The 18,639-nt window shown below is 41.8% G+C and overlaps 1 protein-coding gene across 5 annotated transcripts in view; it reads left to right on the top strand.

Annotated features, from left to right (window-relative positions):
* Positions 1-18,639, top strand: part of gria1a (glutamate receptor, ionotropic, AMPA 1a) — a 66,498-nt gene that overhangs the window by 8,231 nt on the left and 39,628 nt on the right. For all 5 annotated transcript variants that reach the window (XM_037262360.1, XM_037262359.1, XM_037262362.1 and 2 more), the window contains exons 3-4: positions 7,685-7,924; positions 16,119-16,303. In XM_037262360.1, the coding sequence (XP_037118255.1) occupies positions 7,685-7,924; positions 16,119-16,303 (425 nt within the window). The remainder of the gene's footprint in view (positions 1-7,684; positions 7,925-16,118; positions 16,304-18,639) is intronic.

Genomic DNA, 18,639 nt, shown 5'->3' with positions numbered 1-18,639 from the left:
CTGCTTTCGCCGCATAGTGCTGTTCTAACCCACAAAATGCCTTCTCTTGTGGCGCCGTATCAGAGCCGTGCCGTGTCGCCAGATATGAACCAGTTGAGGATTGTATAGACATCCCACACACAAATTAGGTGTTACACACATGCAATATAATGTCTCGGCGTGAATTTAAGTTCAGTGACTAATAGTGAGCCAGTCCGTAAGCAATACCACATTGTTGTTTGTAAATGCTGAGAGACTGCAACAAAACAAATGCTGAATGCCAAACACAGTGTTCGAAAGACTCCCTCTGTGTGCTATTGCACGGCAGTTTTAAGATAGAACTTTATTGATCCCACAATGGGGAAATCTTGTTTCAGCAGCCCAGTATAGGAAATTATTTTGCTAGGTGCGCTGCAACTGTACCCTTGTAAAGCTTGTTGCTTCTTGTACTGTATATAGAGAGCAGTTAAATTTTGGAAACACCCTCTAATTATTATATATTATCCATCCATCCATTTTCTGTACCGCTTTGTCCCCACGGGGGTCGCGGGTGTGCTGGAGCCTACCCTAGCTGTCATCGGGCAGTAGGCGGGGAACACCTTGAACTGTTTGCCAGCCAATCTTAGGGCACACAGAGACGAACAACCATCCGCACTCACACCTAGGGGTAATTTGGAGTGCTCAATTGGCCTACTGAGCATGTGGGAGGAAACTGGAGTGCGCAAAGAAAACCCACGAGGACACGGGGAGAACATGCAAACTCCACGCAGGGAGGGCCGGAGGTGGAATCGAACCCGCACCCTACTAACTGTGAGGCAGACGTGCTAACCAGTGCGCCATCATTATATATTAATTCCATATATTAATATTATAGCTTGACATTCTTGACCTTGTAATGTGTTTGAGATCATTTGAATTTGAATGTGTTTCTAAACCTTTGACTGGTACTGTATATAGTATGAGTCCCAGGAATTGGCTGGAAATCAGCGTGTAGCTCACCCTAATAGGGACAAATGTAAGAAAATGGATAGATGGCAACGACTTCCGGAAATCTGTTAAATATGTTGGATGGAAAACGTTTGATAAAAATGATGTATTTTGAGTTTTGAGAAGGTTGTTATACATATAATACCTATATTTGAAAACCAATCGTCACCGTAATTACCTTCGTCTACTCTACTCCACGCTACTTTCTGAGCACATCTACTCTAGAAAGTGTGGATGCCACATTTTTCTCTAATGCAGGGGCGTCAAACTCTTTTTTTTGTCATGGGCCGCATAGCTATGGTGTCCCTCGGATGACTGTGAAGCCATATATATACTGTAAATGTATGATCCCCTAACATACAAAACTAATTTATGGGTAACTAATATTGAAATCAGAAGGCCGCCGCGGCTGTCTCATGGTTCGACCGGCCGTTCGGGAAAATCCAGACATTGTAGATTGGAATTTCACGTTAAAATATTTGACACTTTTAAGATACAATGTTCCTGTATTCCACATGATACGTATATACTGAGAAATTGAATACAGTAAGGAACATTCCAGGACACAGTGGTGTAAAGTCATTGTCAGTTAATGTGACAGTGATACTAACTGACAGATACAGATTCTTCAACATAGCAGGCCAGGGGTAGCTACGAGATTTCTCTCATTCCAATTTCCAAATGAATTAGCATGCCGCTTGTGTTGCCTTTCTTCCTGAGCCCCACATTCACCCCCATCACTTCAGGTGTCAAGCAAATTGAAACTGTGAGCGAAATTTTGCCCCCGCACTTACTGACAGAGATGCAGATGGGGAGATAATTGCAAAAGGAGGATTGTTAAGGAGATAATTGGTATTTCCACACGGCGTGATGGGAGATGGTATCGGCATGGGGTTCTAACCTGCTGGCCGGGTAAGTATTTCTTCAGCAGGTGGCAGGGCTGGGCTGCACACCACGGGAAAAGAGTGAGGAGGAGACACAATAGCCTAGCAGGGGCGGGTTAGAGAAGAAGAGAGAGAAACACCCGATGCCGAGGCGAGTGTTCTTGCACCCTCGATTACCTGTCTAATGAGGCGATGCGGCGCCGTTGTTTTATTACTTAGAGGAAATGGGAGAAATCTAGATTTCACCCAGCAATCCCCTTTTCCCACTGCGAGGCCGACATTTGTTTTCTCTGCGGGCTGCAGTCTCGCACATTATCTCCCCTCGCAAGCAATAATACATCAGTTCTGTCCCTCTCCTACCCACCAGCGTCTCACTTCTGCTATTGACGTCTCAAGTACTGAGACATTCCTGCGCATTAACTTCCCATCAGCCCTGTTGATACGATGCAATCACGCAATCATATCAAGCTGCAAAATTTGGTTGTAATTGATGCTTTCTCAGTATTTTTATGTTTTCTTTTATGCGTTCCACCTTACTTTATGTGTCTCCATCCTTTGATCTCCTTTCCCTTTTCTTGCCCATCATTTTTGTGATGTGCACGCACACACCGAGAGATCAGGAACAGCAGTGTCATAAACACCGCTTCATTGCTCTTGCATAAGGTGCAAATCTCCCTGGAGCCAGAGGAGCCAAAGCAGTTTATACAGGCGAATAGCAAGCACACCTCCCTCGAGCACAACACTCCAGGGGGCATCTCAAGAGAGTTGGGCAAGGACCAACTCATCAAACTCTTTGGGGGCACAAAAAAAAATCGGGATTGGAGTGAAGTTTTTGCCCATGCACAGAGGTGCTATGAATCATTTTCTCAAAAGGACATCCAACCTCACTATGGCACCCAGTCACTGATGGAGACATTCATGCAGAACCACGCTGGTGCCGTGTCCCTGTCTCTTGGGTCCCGGTTGTGTGCACACAGGGAGATTGATTGCACCGTGTGAGTCACGCCGTGTTGGAGGGCTCCCTCCCACCCTCAGCCACCCATCACCTGAGGGTTTCTTCACAAGCTGCGTGTGTGAGAGGCCCTGTGAATAAGTTATTGACTTCCTTTGTTAGGCCGCTCATTAATGTATCTTATTATTCGCCACAAGATGGATGGGACCAGAGGTGTACAACATGCTCTGTTTTGATTACACACATCATTTGACAGTTATCTGCCATGGGTGGCTGAGCGGAGCGCCATTGCGTACGTCTTCCGGTGTCTGGTGTCATATATGTTTATCTCCCCTCAAAGTGCGATGTGGTTGATTGAGTGACCCTTCACCCTTGTGGAGGAAGGAGACAGTGTGTATTACTCACTGATGTGACAGGAGATGCCCTTCCCTTGTCATTGTCTCCCCTTTAACCCTCAAACAAAAATGAAAACAATATAGCATCGATGTGGCTTCTTCCAGCAATGGACAGATTTTTTAGTTAGGGCACAAATTCATATATGTTGATGATTTTGCACTACCAAAAGTAGTTCATATGAACATGAGCTCTGCATTTTACAGGAATCCACTTTAAAACAATCTATAATTAATGCAATAACATATTCCACAATGAAATTCAGCAGTGGAAACGTGATTGCTGTAACCAGTAATGTGAGAGAGGGTGACATTACATGTTTTCCTTGTCAGGTTACTTAGATTTTGTAACTTTTCTGGACTAAAAAGGAAAATAAGATTGGGCATCTTCAGGCTTGAAAAGGAAGGCTGTGGCGTTGAGGCTGAAAGAATACTAAATCTCTACAGTTCAGCATGACTGTAGTAATGTAGATTTAATGTGTAAGAAGGTTTGCCTTGAATTTAATATACTCATCCTTCTGTGGGCCTTTCTCCATTTTGTCTTGTTTCATTTATTTCACTACACAAAATGCATAGAGAGCAGTGCTGTTGAGCATACACATCACATGCCCTATTTTGTAGAGTCACCTGGCATGTCAGTCTTCTGTCAAGAGGCCCTGTTAAAAAAAAAAAAAATGTGGATGACTGGATCGGAACCTTCCAATCAGTATTTCCTTTCTCCGGATGAACCTGACTTGCTTTGACTTTGAAATTCCCTCGGCTCTTCTGACATTAATGGTGCACATGATAATGGCAGGCAAGTCCTAGGGGAAGAAAATGGTCGCATACATGTTTGAGAAGGCACACTGTAAAACATGTTTGCTGTTTTATGAACATATAGATTGCATGTGCACATGTTTTCACTGAGAATGTACGTATATGAACATAAAACGATCCCTCTCAACTTTACCTAATTTGGTCAAGCTTTATTTAAATGTATTGATTTCAACAGAAAATACATTTCAGAGGTATAAAATATTTACCTTTTTTACCTTTTAACTTGAGCATTTTATTTTTTTATTCTAATCCAAGAAGACATAATTTTATTCGGCTAGAGTTAGTTAAAAAAACAACATTTTCAACATTTTAAGACAATCATTTTAACCTTTTACTTTTGTTGTCAGCAGATAATGTTGCTTATTTATGTTAACTGTAGTTCACTTGCAGGTCCAACATTAGCTTCTGTCTGACTAAACTTGCTGCCCGACCAATGTAACGTATCTCAGTTAACACAAATTCAACGTCACACACGATTACTACTGTAGTTCAATAAGTGGCTAGTATCACTACAAGCTAGTAGTAGTTAGCCAACATCAGTTAACGTTATTGTTGGAGCATTATAGCCGTTGGCTTGATATTACGTTGTAAAAACCACCACCACACTTAAACATTAAAACGCAATCAGCACTTGTTTGTTTAGTGTGTTATTTATTCAAGGAAGTATATTTTCACCTATTTTATGTTGTAATGTAATTTATATATATATATATATATATATATATATATACATATATGAGGTCAATTTGGAACACTGTGGCTTTCGGGACAGCACGTCAACAGCACGGCTACCATATTTGTGGATTATGTTGACGTACACTTTTTTGGGAGGTGTCATTACAATGTTTTGTTTTAATTTCATGTTAGACTGGAAATGAATAGCTTATTTTTAGGCTACTTTTAATGAAGATCATTTCATTTAACTACTCAATATTCACATTTTTATTAATAAAATCAATAGCTCCTAGCAACCATCGTCCATCATGTTTTAAATCAGATGCACTTGGGCTGTCAGTAACATGCCCTCCTTGTGCAGCCGACACAGACACTTCTGTCATTTGATATTTGGCTCATGCTAAGGAGAGGGACAGCTGCATGCCACAGGCAAGACTGAATAGGCAAGAACGTAAATGTGTGAGTTGTTTTTGACACACCCTCCGGTTGTGTCCCTCTAGGATTTAACTTTTTTTTTCATGTGGCTTTTGAACTCTTTGGCCTCAGCTGTTGCAAATCAATGTGCTCTACCCCCGGTGGACATGCCGGAAGGTGCTAGAAGTGTAAAGTCTTCATAAAGCTTCACTGCATCTGTATGCAGAAGGCTGATGTTTCTGGGGGATATTTGTTTGAAGTGTCAATGAAAATGTGATGCAGTGGAATTCCGAGTCAAATCCTGCATTATTTTGGATATTCTCTCTGGATTTTGTGAAGCCAAGTCACTTTGGCAATTACACTAATTCTAGCAGAGGAATCCTAATTATGACAAAACACTCAATTTCCACTCCAGCTTTTAAAGTTATTTTTCAGGTTTAATTGCTGCCAGAGAACCTCAGTGCTGCCATGACAGCTAACCGATTAGAAGACATGTTGCTGGGGCACTTTTTGGTTTTCCAGACCTCTTGTGTTTTTACATTTGAAGAACATGACTGTGCTTCTCCTTAACATGTAATACAAAGATGTAGCAATGTAGCGATGTTTAAGTCGCGGTTTCCTCAACCTGAATAATGCAGGTTCAGTTGTCACTCTCCCATCACCGTGTCGAAGTGTCCCTGAGCAAGATCTTGAACCTCAAGTTACGATTAATGCTGCCATCAGTGACTACATTCGGGTTATGTGTTACATTGCATTCAGTTTTCCTCTTCAAAAAAAATCCCAATTTGACTCTTACGGCCTTGAGTTTGAAGCCACTTCACTCCTATGGTTTCCAAGGCACAAATCTCTTATCACTCACAATTTGAAGTTTTGCCTTCCCATTTAATGCAACTTTCGTTGCATATACTCCCCAGTTATTTTTCGGAATGGTTTGAGCTTCAGGGTGTTTAAAATTGGAGTTGCTGCAATATGTTTTGTGGAATACTCACATCAGATTAGACAACTTCATGCTTCTTACCATCCAGGAGTGGGTGGTCCGTAGCAAACGGCTTCAGCTTTCTCTCGCTCTCTATTTATAGTTGGAAAATAGTTAAAACACATGCTGTAGTGAGGAAAAATGAATCATGTTTCAGGTATTATGCTAATAGGCTGTATTGCAAAGTAACGGCGGCAAACAGGCAGAACATTAAGGCTACCGCAAAAATTGGATCTGGAATGTTATAAGTGCAAATGTATAGAGGTAAAATACATCAGGATGTGCATTTAAAAGCCAGAACTGTGCAAGCCATGAAGAAAAGAATCAGTGTGGCGAGGTGCAAAATGTCTATTTCAGGGCTTGCTTTAAGTAGGGTGAGTCACCAGGCTTTTGCGATACTCGAGGCTGGGCGTGTGTGTGTGTGTGTGTGTGTGTGTGTGTGTGTGTGTGTGTGTGTGTGTGTGTGTGTGTGTGTGTGTGTGTGTGCGTGCGTGCGTGCGTGCGTGCGTGCGTGCGTGCGTGCGTGCGTGCGTGCGTGCGTGCGTGCGTGCGTGCGTGCGTGCGTGCGTGCGTGCGTGCGTGCGTGCGTGCGTGCGTGCGTGCGTGCGTGTGTATACATGTATTCTCACATGTAGATCCCCTCACCCATCCCTTCGCCCTCTGTCTTCGTCATAGGCAAGAACACGCATTTGCCTGCCTGGTGGGTGCAGGTCTGTGACAGGTTAGGCGTTTTGGATACAGGCCATCCTCGCTGCCTTTTCTCCGGCTTCTGGTGGTGAGCTGGCCCTGGTGCAGGGGACAGGCAGCAATATCAATCTGTTCCGGTAAATACTGAGATAAGGACCACCTATTGTCACAGCAGAACTGGCCCAGACTAAAAACCGCACGTGTGAATCTAGCGCGCTACTAATGACGAGACTGCAAACATATATGCGCTACTTTTGGATATTAAGGTGGGAATGAAGTTAGCTTGACGGACAGAAAGTGAGTGAAAGAGAGGTAGAGAAAGTGAGGGATGAAAGCAAATGATAGATGGAAGCCGCCTACTGCTGCCAGTGAAATGTCAGTGGAACCCTGGGGATACATTGATTAACCTCTCTACACCTAATCTGCCTTCAGCTCCTGCAGCTTTCACTGACGGTAAACAGACAGGCTGTTCGAAAACAAATGGTTAGGGTTCCGCTTCCCCAACTGGAGCAACTGCTTTGGATGAATCTAAATATTTTTTGTTTTACTCGAAATATCTTTTGGTTGTGGCAAAAAGTTCAGTCGTGCGCGGTGAACATGGTCTACCTATTTTCTTGCATTTGTCATAGGATTTAACAGACTGTATCACACAGGTCCTCTGTTTCATCCTCCTGTTTGTGTTTTTATTTTGTGTTGTTGTTTACACATTATCTAAGTGTATCGGCAAGCACATGCACTTTCCAAGACTCAGTAATGGTGTGTCTATATGACATACACATTTGCCAACTGTATTATACCTTACATTATTTAGTATATTGTGTACATTTTAATTGTGTAGATGTGCTAATTGCAATTTGCATTTGAAATATATTTTTTTCTCTTCAAAGGTTTATTCATGCGTGTTATTTTTCCCCTCTTGCAGTCTGCTCCCAGTTCTCCAAAGGTGTGTACGCCATCATCGGCTTGTATGACAGGAAGACAGTCAACATGCTCATGTCCTTCTGCGGCGCCCTCCATGTCTGCTTTGTTACTCCGTCATTCCCGATTGAGACGGCCAACCAATTTGTCATTCAGCTGAGGCCTGAGCTGCAGGACGCTCTTGTAGGTGTGATCGAATACTATGGATGGAACAAGTTTGTCTACATGTACAGTTCAGACTCCGGTAGGTACCTGTCTGTCTGTCTGTCTGTGTGTGTGTGTCTGTCAGCCTGTCTGTCAGCCTGTCTGTCAGCGTGTCCGTTTGTCAGCGTGTCTGTCTGTCTGTCTAAAGATCAAATATGAGTATCTTTGGTAGTTCTCAAAGACATCCTGTGTAAAATGAAAGACATTTAGTATTTCTACAGGTGCATTGTCCCAATCTCAAGTGCTTTGTCCTGTTGGAAGTGGGTTGCACTGAACCCATTTAATGATTACGAGAGGCTGTGTATGTTTGTGAGTGGTTGGCGAATAAGCCACTGAGCAAAACGCCACCACCCCTGCCCCCAACACCACCTGTGGCCCAAAATGCACTGGGAATGGTTCCAGCTTACCCACAACACAAATAACACCAGTGGTGTAGAAAAAGGAAGGATAAATATGGGAAATATGTGTCAGTGTTTTAGTAATAATTATGAAGACTAACAAATGTATTGCCCAAATGCGGTAGACAATCAGAGATTTTGAATTATGTAGGCATCTACAAGTTTAATTGTGGTGTGTCGCGTTTTTTTTAAAGCACCCTTATAGACAGAGGCCACATTCGTCAACTTAGCCTCCATCGTCATGTGGTGGGTGAATGAGTAACTGCCAAGCATTTCACTTCTGTGTAATTGTCTTTGTACGGTACTGGCCTAAAACACTGAAAAGAAAACTGCACAGGCACTGACTGGCAGATAAATCACACAATACAAGCAAAGATTCGGCTTTTCATTGTGTTCACCTCAGCGGAAATTTCTGGTGCTTGAAAATACACAGACAGAACTAAAGAATCCATCTTCATGTTTGCTTATCTTCTGTCCTAGAATACAATCATCTCTATCCTTCCCATGTTTTCAGGCCTTCTCCCACGTGTTTTGGTGCAATGTGGGGGTTCTGTGTGACCAAAACACAGAAATTGATTCTGGAGGTCAAAGACACACAGCTCCACGGCATCAGAGGGTTGACAGTTAGCCAGGAAGCTTTGGTGGTTGAAGACGCAGCCCACAGTGTGTTAATGCACTATTTTCTACATATGAGGCTATTTCCCCTTTTTTAATTTTTGCAGTTTAAACCATATCTCAGGTGTCTCCTAGGTTCATTAATTATATTACACATAACATCATTCTATTTCATGCTCTGTTTAATGCAAGTGAGCAACTGGGTACCGCACACCACATCCTGCTTGGCCAATGTTAAAAGTTAAAGTTAAAGTCCCAATGATCATCACACACACATCTGGGTGTGGTGAAATTTGTCCTATGCCTTTAACCCATCCCTGTGTGATTTTTGATCCATCCCCTGGGGGAGAGGGGAGCAGTGAGCAGCAGCGGTGCCGCGCTCGGGAATCATTTGGTGATCTAATCCCCCAATTCCAACCCTTAATGCTGAGTGCCAAGCAGGGAGGCATTGGGTCCCATTTTTATAGTCTTTCGTATGACCCGGCCGGGGTTTGAACCCACAACCTTCTAGTCTCAGGGCGGACACTCTACCGCTAGGCCACTGAGCTGGTGTCAATAATAACTAAAATGACAACAATAAAAAAAAACATATATACCGTAATTTTCGGACTATAAGTCGCGTTTTTTTTCATAGTTTGGGTGGGGGGGGCGACTTATAATAAGGAGCGACTTATATGTGTTTTTTTCAAAAAAAAAAAAAAAAAAAAAGTGAAACCGCGATAAACGAACCGCAATGTAGCAAGGGATTACTGTAATTTCAATTTCAAGTGACGTCAGCAGCGCGACGTCGCGTCAGCAGCGCGACGTCGCGTCAGCAGCGCGACGCGGCGTGGCGCGGCGGTTGTTTACCTAAAGGACAAAGATTGACTCGACGGAGCTCTCTTTCACTTCCGTGGATTGAAGTCGGGGGCCGACGCTCGGCCGGGTGGCTGTCCAGGGATGGTGGATGGGGCTCGGATAATGCTTTTACGCACGCCCGGTCCTACTCTACCGAGCTGTCTTTCACCTCCGTGGATGGAAGTCGAGGGCCGGCGCTCGGCCGGGTGGCTGTCCGGGGATGGTGGATGGGGCTTGGTCATGGCTTTTACGCACGCCGGGTCCTATGCTATGGAGCTCTCTTCCACTTCCGTGGCTGGAAGTCCACGCCGCCACACGCCTGGAAGTTTGTTTTCTTAAATAAAGAGCCGTTTACCAAACCCACGTCTTTCCTTGAACTTTGTTAACGCTACAGTTATATAGTAGATCTGTGGAATAACGACGAGGCTGACGTCAGGGCGCACGCGCGGCGTTGTTGACAAAGGACGAGGAATTTGATCGATGGATTTAATGATTTAGAGTGCACAGATGGTTTGATAACATTATTGCTTATATAATAATTGTTTGATATATAATTTATATATCGTTATATGGGCCTGTGGAATATTTTGAAGTGCAAGAGCCGTCAGCGGCGCGCACGCATTGTTGACAAAGGACGATTGATGGATTTATTGAATTGGAGTGACACAGATGGTTTTATTAACGTGTTATTTATGTAATAGTTTTTTGAATAACTCTGAATTTTACATCAGGGCCGTTCTCAGCTCTTAGTTTGTGTTTATGTCACGTTAGCATACCTATCGTTTAGCCTGTTGTTGCTCGTTCATGACTGTTCTTGGTGTTGGATTTTGTCGAATAAATTGCCCCCCAAAATGCGATTTATACTCCGGAGCGGAGCGACTTATATATGATTTTTTTCACTTTTTTGGGCATTTTATGGCTCATGCGACTTATACTCCGGAGCGACTTATAGTCCGAAAATTACGGTATAATAATGTAAATAATAATAATAATAATCATGATAATAATCATGATAATAATAATAAATCATAATAATGCATTCGATTTTATTAATGCTTTTCTATACTATACCTCCACTCCCCGCCCTCACCTCACTAACCTCAAGCATACTGGATCATAAGTTAAGCTAACACAAATATATGTATCCAGCAAAACTCAATGCAGCATTTCCTACCTTTTGGGGTTGATATGAATCATTGTTTTAGACTTGCAGGCCATGGGTGAGAAATTCATTTTGAGAAACTGAAATGCTTGCCAACTGTCAAACAACATGCTAACTTCATTTTTCTTCAATGCTATTTTAAATGTATTAAGTATAACACATATTGTCTTGGTTCAATAAAATTCTATGTAGATATGGTTTACATTGTTGGAATTAGGAAATACAAATAATAAACAAAATTATAACTGCTTATGAAAATTGCACCTTTACACATTAAAAAATCCTATCATTTATTTTGTGCATCAATATCATAGAGCAGTTCCTTGCTTGGAGTCCAAATTTACGACAAGAGGGAAGCATAATATTATTGCCAGTGATGTCTAATGATTCACGGATTACGTTTCCCACCCAATCCATAAAGTTTATGAAACTGTAGATTTGCTTACAGTATTATCAGGTCAAATCCTCTTGAGCTTCTTCCCTCCACCGTGAAGTAAAAATGAATGTCTCTAACTTTAGGACCACTGTTGTGATGTTTGGTACCCTCTTTATAACGATAGTTGAAAGAAGGGTCGTAACAGTCATTAAATACAACAAAAAGGCCAACTTTAGCAAAACTGCAGACACAAGTTGGGAAGATTGTTGTCGATGTCCTATAATTCCTTCATCCTCCACTCACTATGTGTTCATGTTTGTGTTCTGTATGACTACTGGGCCACCCCCGTGTGATTGAGTGCTAGAACTGAGTCGGTGAAATCCCTACCACACGTCGTCTGTTGCTTGGAAACAGCATTGCAGTCATCTGAACCTGCAAGGTTATTTTAAGACTTTAAGATGATAGCTTTGTGAAACTGGTTTGTCTTTGTATTTTGTGACCTTTAATCTGCATTTTTACATTAACTATGTCCATCCATCCATTTTCTGTACCACTTTGTCCCCACGGGGGGACACCCTGAACCGGTTGCCAGCCAATCACAGGGCACACAGAGACGAACAACCATCCGCACTCGCACTCACACCTAGGGGCAATTTGGAGTGCTCAATCGGTCTACCAAGCATGTTTTTGGGATGTGGGAGGAAACCGGAGTGCCCGGAGAAAACCCACGCAGGCCCGGGGAGAACATGCAAACTCCACACAGGGAGGGCCAGAGGTGGAATCAAAGCCGCACCCTTCTAACTGTGAGGCGGACGTGCTAACCAGTACAGCACCGAGCCGCCAGCTATGTCGCTGTTGTTAATTTTTGTTTGTTGGTGTTGTCCTCAGGACAGAAAATCCAAGTGGCATTAAAAGGCACCGGTTTTGAAATACTGCCAAAAAAGTATATCTTATTTTCTTTGACAAAAGTTAAGATTTAGGAAAACACATTGGATAGGGTATTAAACCATCATAAAAATATAAATTTCTATCAATGAAATGGTTTCCTGAAGGTTTATTTCCTCTATTCTCAATTGTCTGGCGCCCAAGGCTGCTAGCGGGGGCTAGATTCCATTAAGATATTATTCTCATTTAGGAGGCCTTAAAAGGACCGTTTTACTTGGGCTTGTTCTACGAGGCCCCCTGTCAGCCTCTTTCTAATTCATTGGGGTGCATCAGCTACTTGTCATCATCTAAAATAAGATGTTCACTGAAAGAAATGTGACCCAAAATGTAGGGAAGGGGAAAATACAATTACAACCAAAAAGGGGAAAAAACTCTTGGACTCTGCAATCGACCAAATATTTTAAAAGACATTAATGTGAATAAAACCCTGATTTATGTCTTTGCCGTTTGCATGATCTGACCTGATAAATGTCAGTGATGATGCAGATATAATGAATGACAAGCTGTAGAAATAAAACATAAAAAGAAGTTATGAAAATTAACTTGTACTGTTGCAAGAGAAAAAAGTAACCACTGCTTTTTTCTAGAAACATTTTAGTGTATATTCTAATTATTTAGGAATAAGTTTGTTGTAAAATGTGCGATTTATGATGAATCAATGACTTAATTGCAGAACAAATAAAAAAAACCTTATGTAGCAAATATATTTTACAATATATTTCATATATAATAGGAGCTATATGGTATATTATTATTATTACACTATCCTATATAAATATATATATATACATATATTAAGCTGATTTCAAAAGCAGGAGAAAGTAGCCTAAATTACATAACTCAGAAATAAACTAAAGAAAATAAATGAAGAAAGGGGGTGGGGGGCACATTATTTGTGTTTTCCTTGGGTCCCAAGTGACGAGTTACGACCCTTCGCTGAGCCAAAGACAGGTTCTCACACAAGCGGGGCTCTCTTCCAAATGGGTTTGTGGGGACCCACTGGCACTGCTACGCTCCCTGCTTCCCGAGTCCTGCCGGAGGGTGCGGAAGGGAAAACTAAAGCCCTCAGTTGCGCTGAGTTAACATGTTAGTGTTCAATGATTTCTGTCCCATTTGGCTGCTCTGTGTTTTGCCACATACGTAAATGGTGTCCCCTTCATAGTTTTGCATTTCAAAGGTTTTTTATTAGGCACAAAATTTTGACTCACAAACTGTGATGTGAAACCACTTGTTTCGAGACGTAGTTTTAACATTTGTATGACAGTAAACAATTGATTCAAATCTAAATCACATGGCAGCTGTCCTTGGTGCTGAAACTTCACTGCAACTTTGGGGGGCACAATATTTCTCTGGCTAGACGCGCTTGATTTTTCCTTCAAGCCTTGATTTACAACCTCCTACATGATTTTTGGACACATCAGTTTCAGTGCTGAATATGATAATTTAGGAAACGGCCCCGTTAGGGTTCTCACTCTTTTGGTGTGCAAAATCTCCCCACTGAAATGCATCCCTTCTCGTCTATGGATTTCACCTCCGGCTGTTCTATTTATTCACTCGTATGGTGGTTATTTATGGAGGTCAAACGTCATCCAGCCTTTTGTTTCTTAAAGACTTGGCGTCAAATAAGCAGCATAGATTGCCTGCAGAGCAGTTGGTGTGCATTCAAAAATAGCCAAGGCATCATTTTCCAGAGGCGGTGACTGCATTTTTCATTTTTTCTTTGACAAAGAACGTTGTTGTCGTTGCCATTTTTACGTTTGCTAAAACTGTATCGAATTCCTAAACAGTCAAATATGCGTAGGGGTATGCAAAAACCTTGTCTATAGCACCCCCCAAAACCATTTCTATATTTCAAAATATGTCTTTTTTACTTTTGGTAACAGCTTCCAGTCTCTTGCTACAGTAAAATAATTACATTTGTCCCCTGGAATTTTTGTGGCTTCCAGTTTGAGTGGCTGACTTCCCAGAGAAAAGGAGCAAAAAGTTGTGAGTCCGAGCGTAGTGTGTTTTCTAATCCTCATTTTATTCCTCTTTTAAAAAGAGTCCTTCTCTCACTGGCTCCATGTAGTTCCAGTGTCCAGGCAACAGTGGACTGTGGCAGCGTCACTTGTAATTGTTACTTGGAGGATGTAAACCGGGTTGTGACGGTGTCTTTGGCCGTGATGCATGGGCTGAGTGTTGGTGTAGAAGTGGTCATTATTTAGGCCAGCACACTTGGAAGTGCCAGTGTGCTGAATGGACTCAACCACTCATTACACTTTATCACTGGACCTTCAGGGGAGGTTCTGATGAATGGGATCGCTTCCTTGCCCTTGTTTCTGTCCTATAATGGTACTACAGGTGGGTTAAGGCATAGGAACTTACTATTCAGTGTTTTGGCAATATGACTTCACAATAATTATGCAACATTCAATATAGTGGTGCAAAAAATCTGCAATTAACCACAATATTTTTGTAGCACAATCTGAGAATACATAATTCATCACAGTAAGAGACGATAAGAATCCATTTCACAGAAACACAAAAAGCAAAAATTAGACACAATACACAAATATTCAAATCTCTAAACTTTCGGGTCTGGCAAGCAATTTGCACATCCAGGACAATGACACAGCCAACAGAATCTATGAATAATATACTGTATATTCATAGATGAGGCTGTCTTTAATCTGGTGATGAAGAAAAGGTGCCGGGGAAGAAATGTAACTGAGGTCCCAGCCCTTCTACTTGAATTTCTAAACGGCCTGTATGATATGCTTGTCCGACCTGATCATGACATAGATAACCCACAGCGGGTCAACTATGTGCTAATTTGGGACAATACTATAGTTATCTTACAGAAGGGTGCCCAGGTGCATGAGTAGTTTTAGGACCACCCATGGTTTTCTGTTCTTTCCCTTCCACCTTATTGTCCCTTCCTCAATCCCATTGAGGAGTTCTTGTCAGATTGGAGGTGGAAGGTATACAGAGCCAGGTCCCACTGCTTCAAGCCATAGAGGAGGCTTGTGGAGATGTCGGTTTTAAAGCCTGTCAGGGCCACTCTAGGTGGTTCTTCCACTGCTGTTTGGAATAGGAGGACATCCCCTGAATGTTTGATGTGACCCTCTGGGCAGACAGAAACCAAAAGCATGATGTCCTATGACTTATGGGGGCAGGGGGGCACTCAAAAATGAAATGTTTTGTCTGAAAATGTGTGTGTGATGTTTTATGTTTGTCTGTGAGACAAGTGGGCATTGTCATAGATTCAGTGTGTTCCATTTCTATAACTATGTTTGTCAGTTTTGTTTTCAGTGCTCTGTACATGCTTGGTAGTGTTCAGCCAAAAGCTTGGTTGTGTTTACTCAATGAACGCTATGTGCGTGTTATGTGAAACAATGGCCCTGTTTACCAAATGAAAATACAAGTTTTATTTTGTGAACCTGTAAAGAGATTTGTTGGCAAAGCTTTGTTTTGCAAAGGGATGCCAGGGTTTAGCCATTTGTGTGTGGTGTTAATGAGTTTTGTGTGTGCAGTTTTGAAAAACGTGTTTTAGCAACCGACAAATAACAAACTCATTATGTATCCACAGTAACAGTATGAAAGTATTTACAGCCAAGCATTTCGTATGGAAAAAAAAAAATCACAAACACTACTTCTGCCATCACTGTGTGTTGTACATACGTATACGTTGAATGATTTAATGCTTGAGTGCTGAATAGACCACATGCATCAAGGATTGGCATTAAGGATATGTCTGACAAATGATAAGTGACAAAATGTTGATAATGACAGCTCAAAACCTGTGTTCTGTCCCACGGCTCGTTTCTAGACATTAAATGGATCATCCCCCAAGGCCATTCTGATAACATGACTCTTCTTCCAAATCACTCTTTTTTTGTTTGGTCTCCCTACGTCTGTCCAGGGCTCTCTGTGCTCCAGAAGGTTTTGGACACAGCTGCAGAGAGGAACTGGCTGGTGACCTCAGTCAATGTGGAGACCATGACAGAGGCATCATTCTTGAAAGTGTTCCAAGATTTGGACAAGAGAAAGGAGGGGCAGATTATCATCGACTGTGAGACAGAGAGGCTCACTGGCATCCTTAAAAAGGTAAAGCGCTTTTCTCTTTCCAATACAATTACAATCCATTGTGCTTTAATGATCTTAAAACCTCAGATAAATAAAGTCCATCTGTTTAGTTGTTTTCTACTTTTGGACACGTGCGATTCATTTAGAGCAATTAGCTTCCTCAAAGGAGTTATAGGAAGAAGTGGTTTTTGTTTACCTGGCTTTGCATGATTTAACAAGATCAAGGGAAGCAGTGATGCTCAACAGAAAATGATGAGCAGGAAATGACAGAATTTGTTGGGCTGTTGTTATGTGCAGTCTCCAAGCATCAATGACAAAAATGATACACAACACAGGTTACGCATTTAGAGCCAGCATCCTTCAAAGTTGCTCAAACAAAAATCATCCAAGAATCATAATTGACAGTTCAATAGAAAGACTTTCACACTCACTACCTTCAGAATAAAAATGGCTTCTTTTGTCATCAAAATAAATGAACTGATTTGTTTAAAATATCCTCATATCTTGAAATAAATTAGCCAATTTGTCAGGACAAGGGTCTCTATTTTTATGATATGCTTAAGCGTGGTGCATGGTCTAACTACGCGGAGGCAGGTTCAACCTGATCTTGGCAACAGATAAGCACTGTCCGGCGGATTTACGAGACGGAGGACCGTGCCGTTGTGAGAGTGGTCTTACCAGACTTCAAACCTGGCCAGTCAAAGTGTACTCTTTAAATGTGGCACGCCAGTCGTATACTCAAGTATCATGTGCTTCCTGCTCATTTTTGTGGCCTCCCGCAATGCTCCCATATATTTGTTGTGCAGACCGAGATATAGAATACACTCTTCCAGGCACTTCTCTAACACATTCCTTCTGTTACACCGGCCAGTCCAGCTTGGCCCGTCAGCCAAATCGTGCTAATATGAAAATCAGGATCTGCCGGCATTTGCTTCATGGTGCAGGTGCGCTGTCAACGAACAGAGAGTTCAATATGTTGAATTCAATTTCTTGAGCACCACTTTGATGTTTCAATGGCAAAATAAATGTATAAAAACAAAAGACAATCCTGTCATGTGTTGAAATTGACTGTCAAAAATATTCCGCCTGCCTGAACACTCACAAGTGCGCATTAACATGATCACATGTTACATTGCTGACTTCTTGTTTCTTTTTACAAGCATGGGTAAGGGCATTTGCTGGCTCTGACTAGCTGTTTCTTCTTTTGTACACCTGAGTGGCTCCGCCAATGCTGTTTTGAAACTGCAGTGCACGACCCATGTCAGGATCCCACTCTGCTAATATCAGCAAGGCGAGCAGTGCTCTGTGTGTCTACTGAGAGAACATAACCCCCAAACAGCGGCTGACTAAAAAATAACGACGCTCTCAGCGACTGAATCAGTACATACCGGTATTTTGTCATTACGTGTTGGCTTTAATTACTTTAACTATGCCACAAAATGCAGACAAATAGTGAAACTACTAAATAACACACAGCCACACAAACGTTTGTATCAGGATGGTGCATATCATATGAGATGCAGAAACACACTTGTACCGTAATTTTCGGACTATAAGTCGCGGTTTTTTTCATAGTTTGGGTGGGGGGGGCGACTTATACTCAGGAGCGACTTATATATGTTTTTTTTCACAAATTTTTACTTGATCATTAACACATCACTTACTTACAAGTATAGTTGACCACTTCACATGTTATTTTTAGTATAGTTGATCACTTCACATGCTTTGATATCTTTATCTTGAACATATTCAAAACATGAAAAATAGAGAGAAAAAATCAAATAAAGTAATTAACACTTTAAAGCGCCATATCCTCTGGACATTTCTCGTCCTTTATGTCATCCTGGTGACAGAGGACGAGAAATTTGATCGATCGATTTAATGATTTGGAGTGACACAAATGGTTTGATAATATTGTTATAGTTTATATATCGTTGTATGGGCCTGTGGAATAATTTGAACTGCGGCGCGGCACACGGCATTGTTGACAAAGGACGATCGATGGATTTAATGAATTGGAGTGACACAGATGGTTTTATAAACGTGTTATTTATGTAATAGTTTTTTTTAAATAATTGAATGTTACGTCAGGCCCGTTCTCAGCTCCTCGTTTGTGTTTGTCACGTTAGCATACCGTATCGTTTAGCCTGTTGTTGCTCGTTCATGTCTGTTCTTGGTGTTGAATTTTGTCGAATAAATTGCCCCCCAAAATGCGACTTATACTCCGGAGCGACTTATATATGTTTTTTTTCACATTTTTGGGCATTTTATGGCTGGTGCGATTTATACTCCGGTGCGACTTATAGTCCGAAAATTACGGTACTTGTAAACATGTTTTTGCCACAACAACCCATGAA

The sequence above is a fragment of the Syngnathus acus genome, chromosome 10, assembly GCF_901709675.1.
Source record: "Syngnathus acus chromosome 10, fSynAcu1.2, whole genome shotgun sequence".
Taxonomy (NCBI): Eukaryota; Metazoa; Chordata; class Actinopteri; order Syngnathiformes; family Syngnathidae; genus Syngnathus; species Syngnathus acus.
Note: the sequence above shows the minus strand (reverse complement) of the source record. Positions and strands in the feature narration are given on the sequence as shown.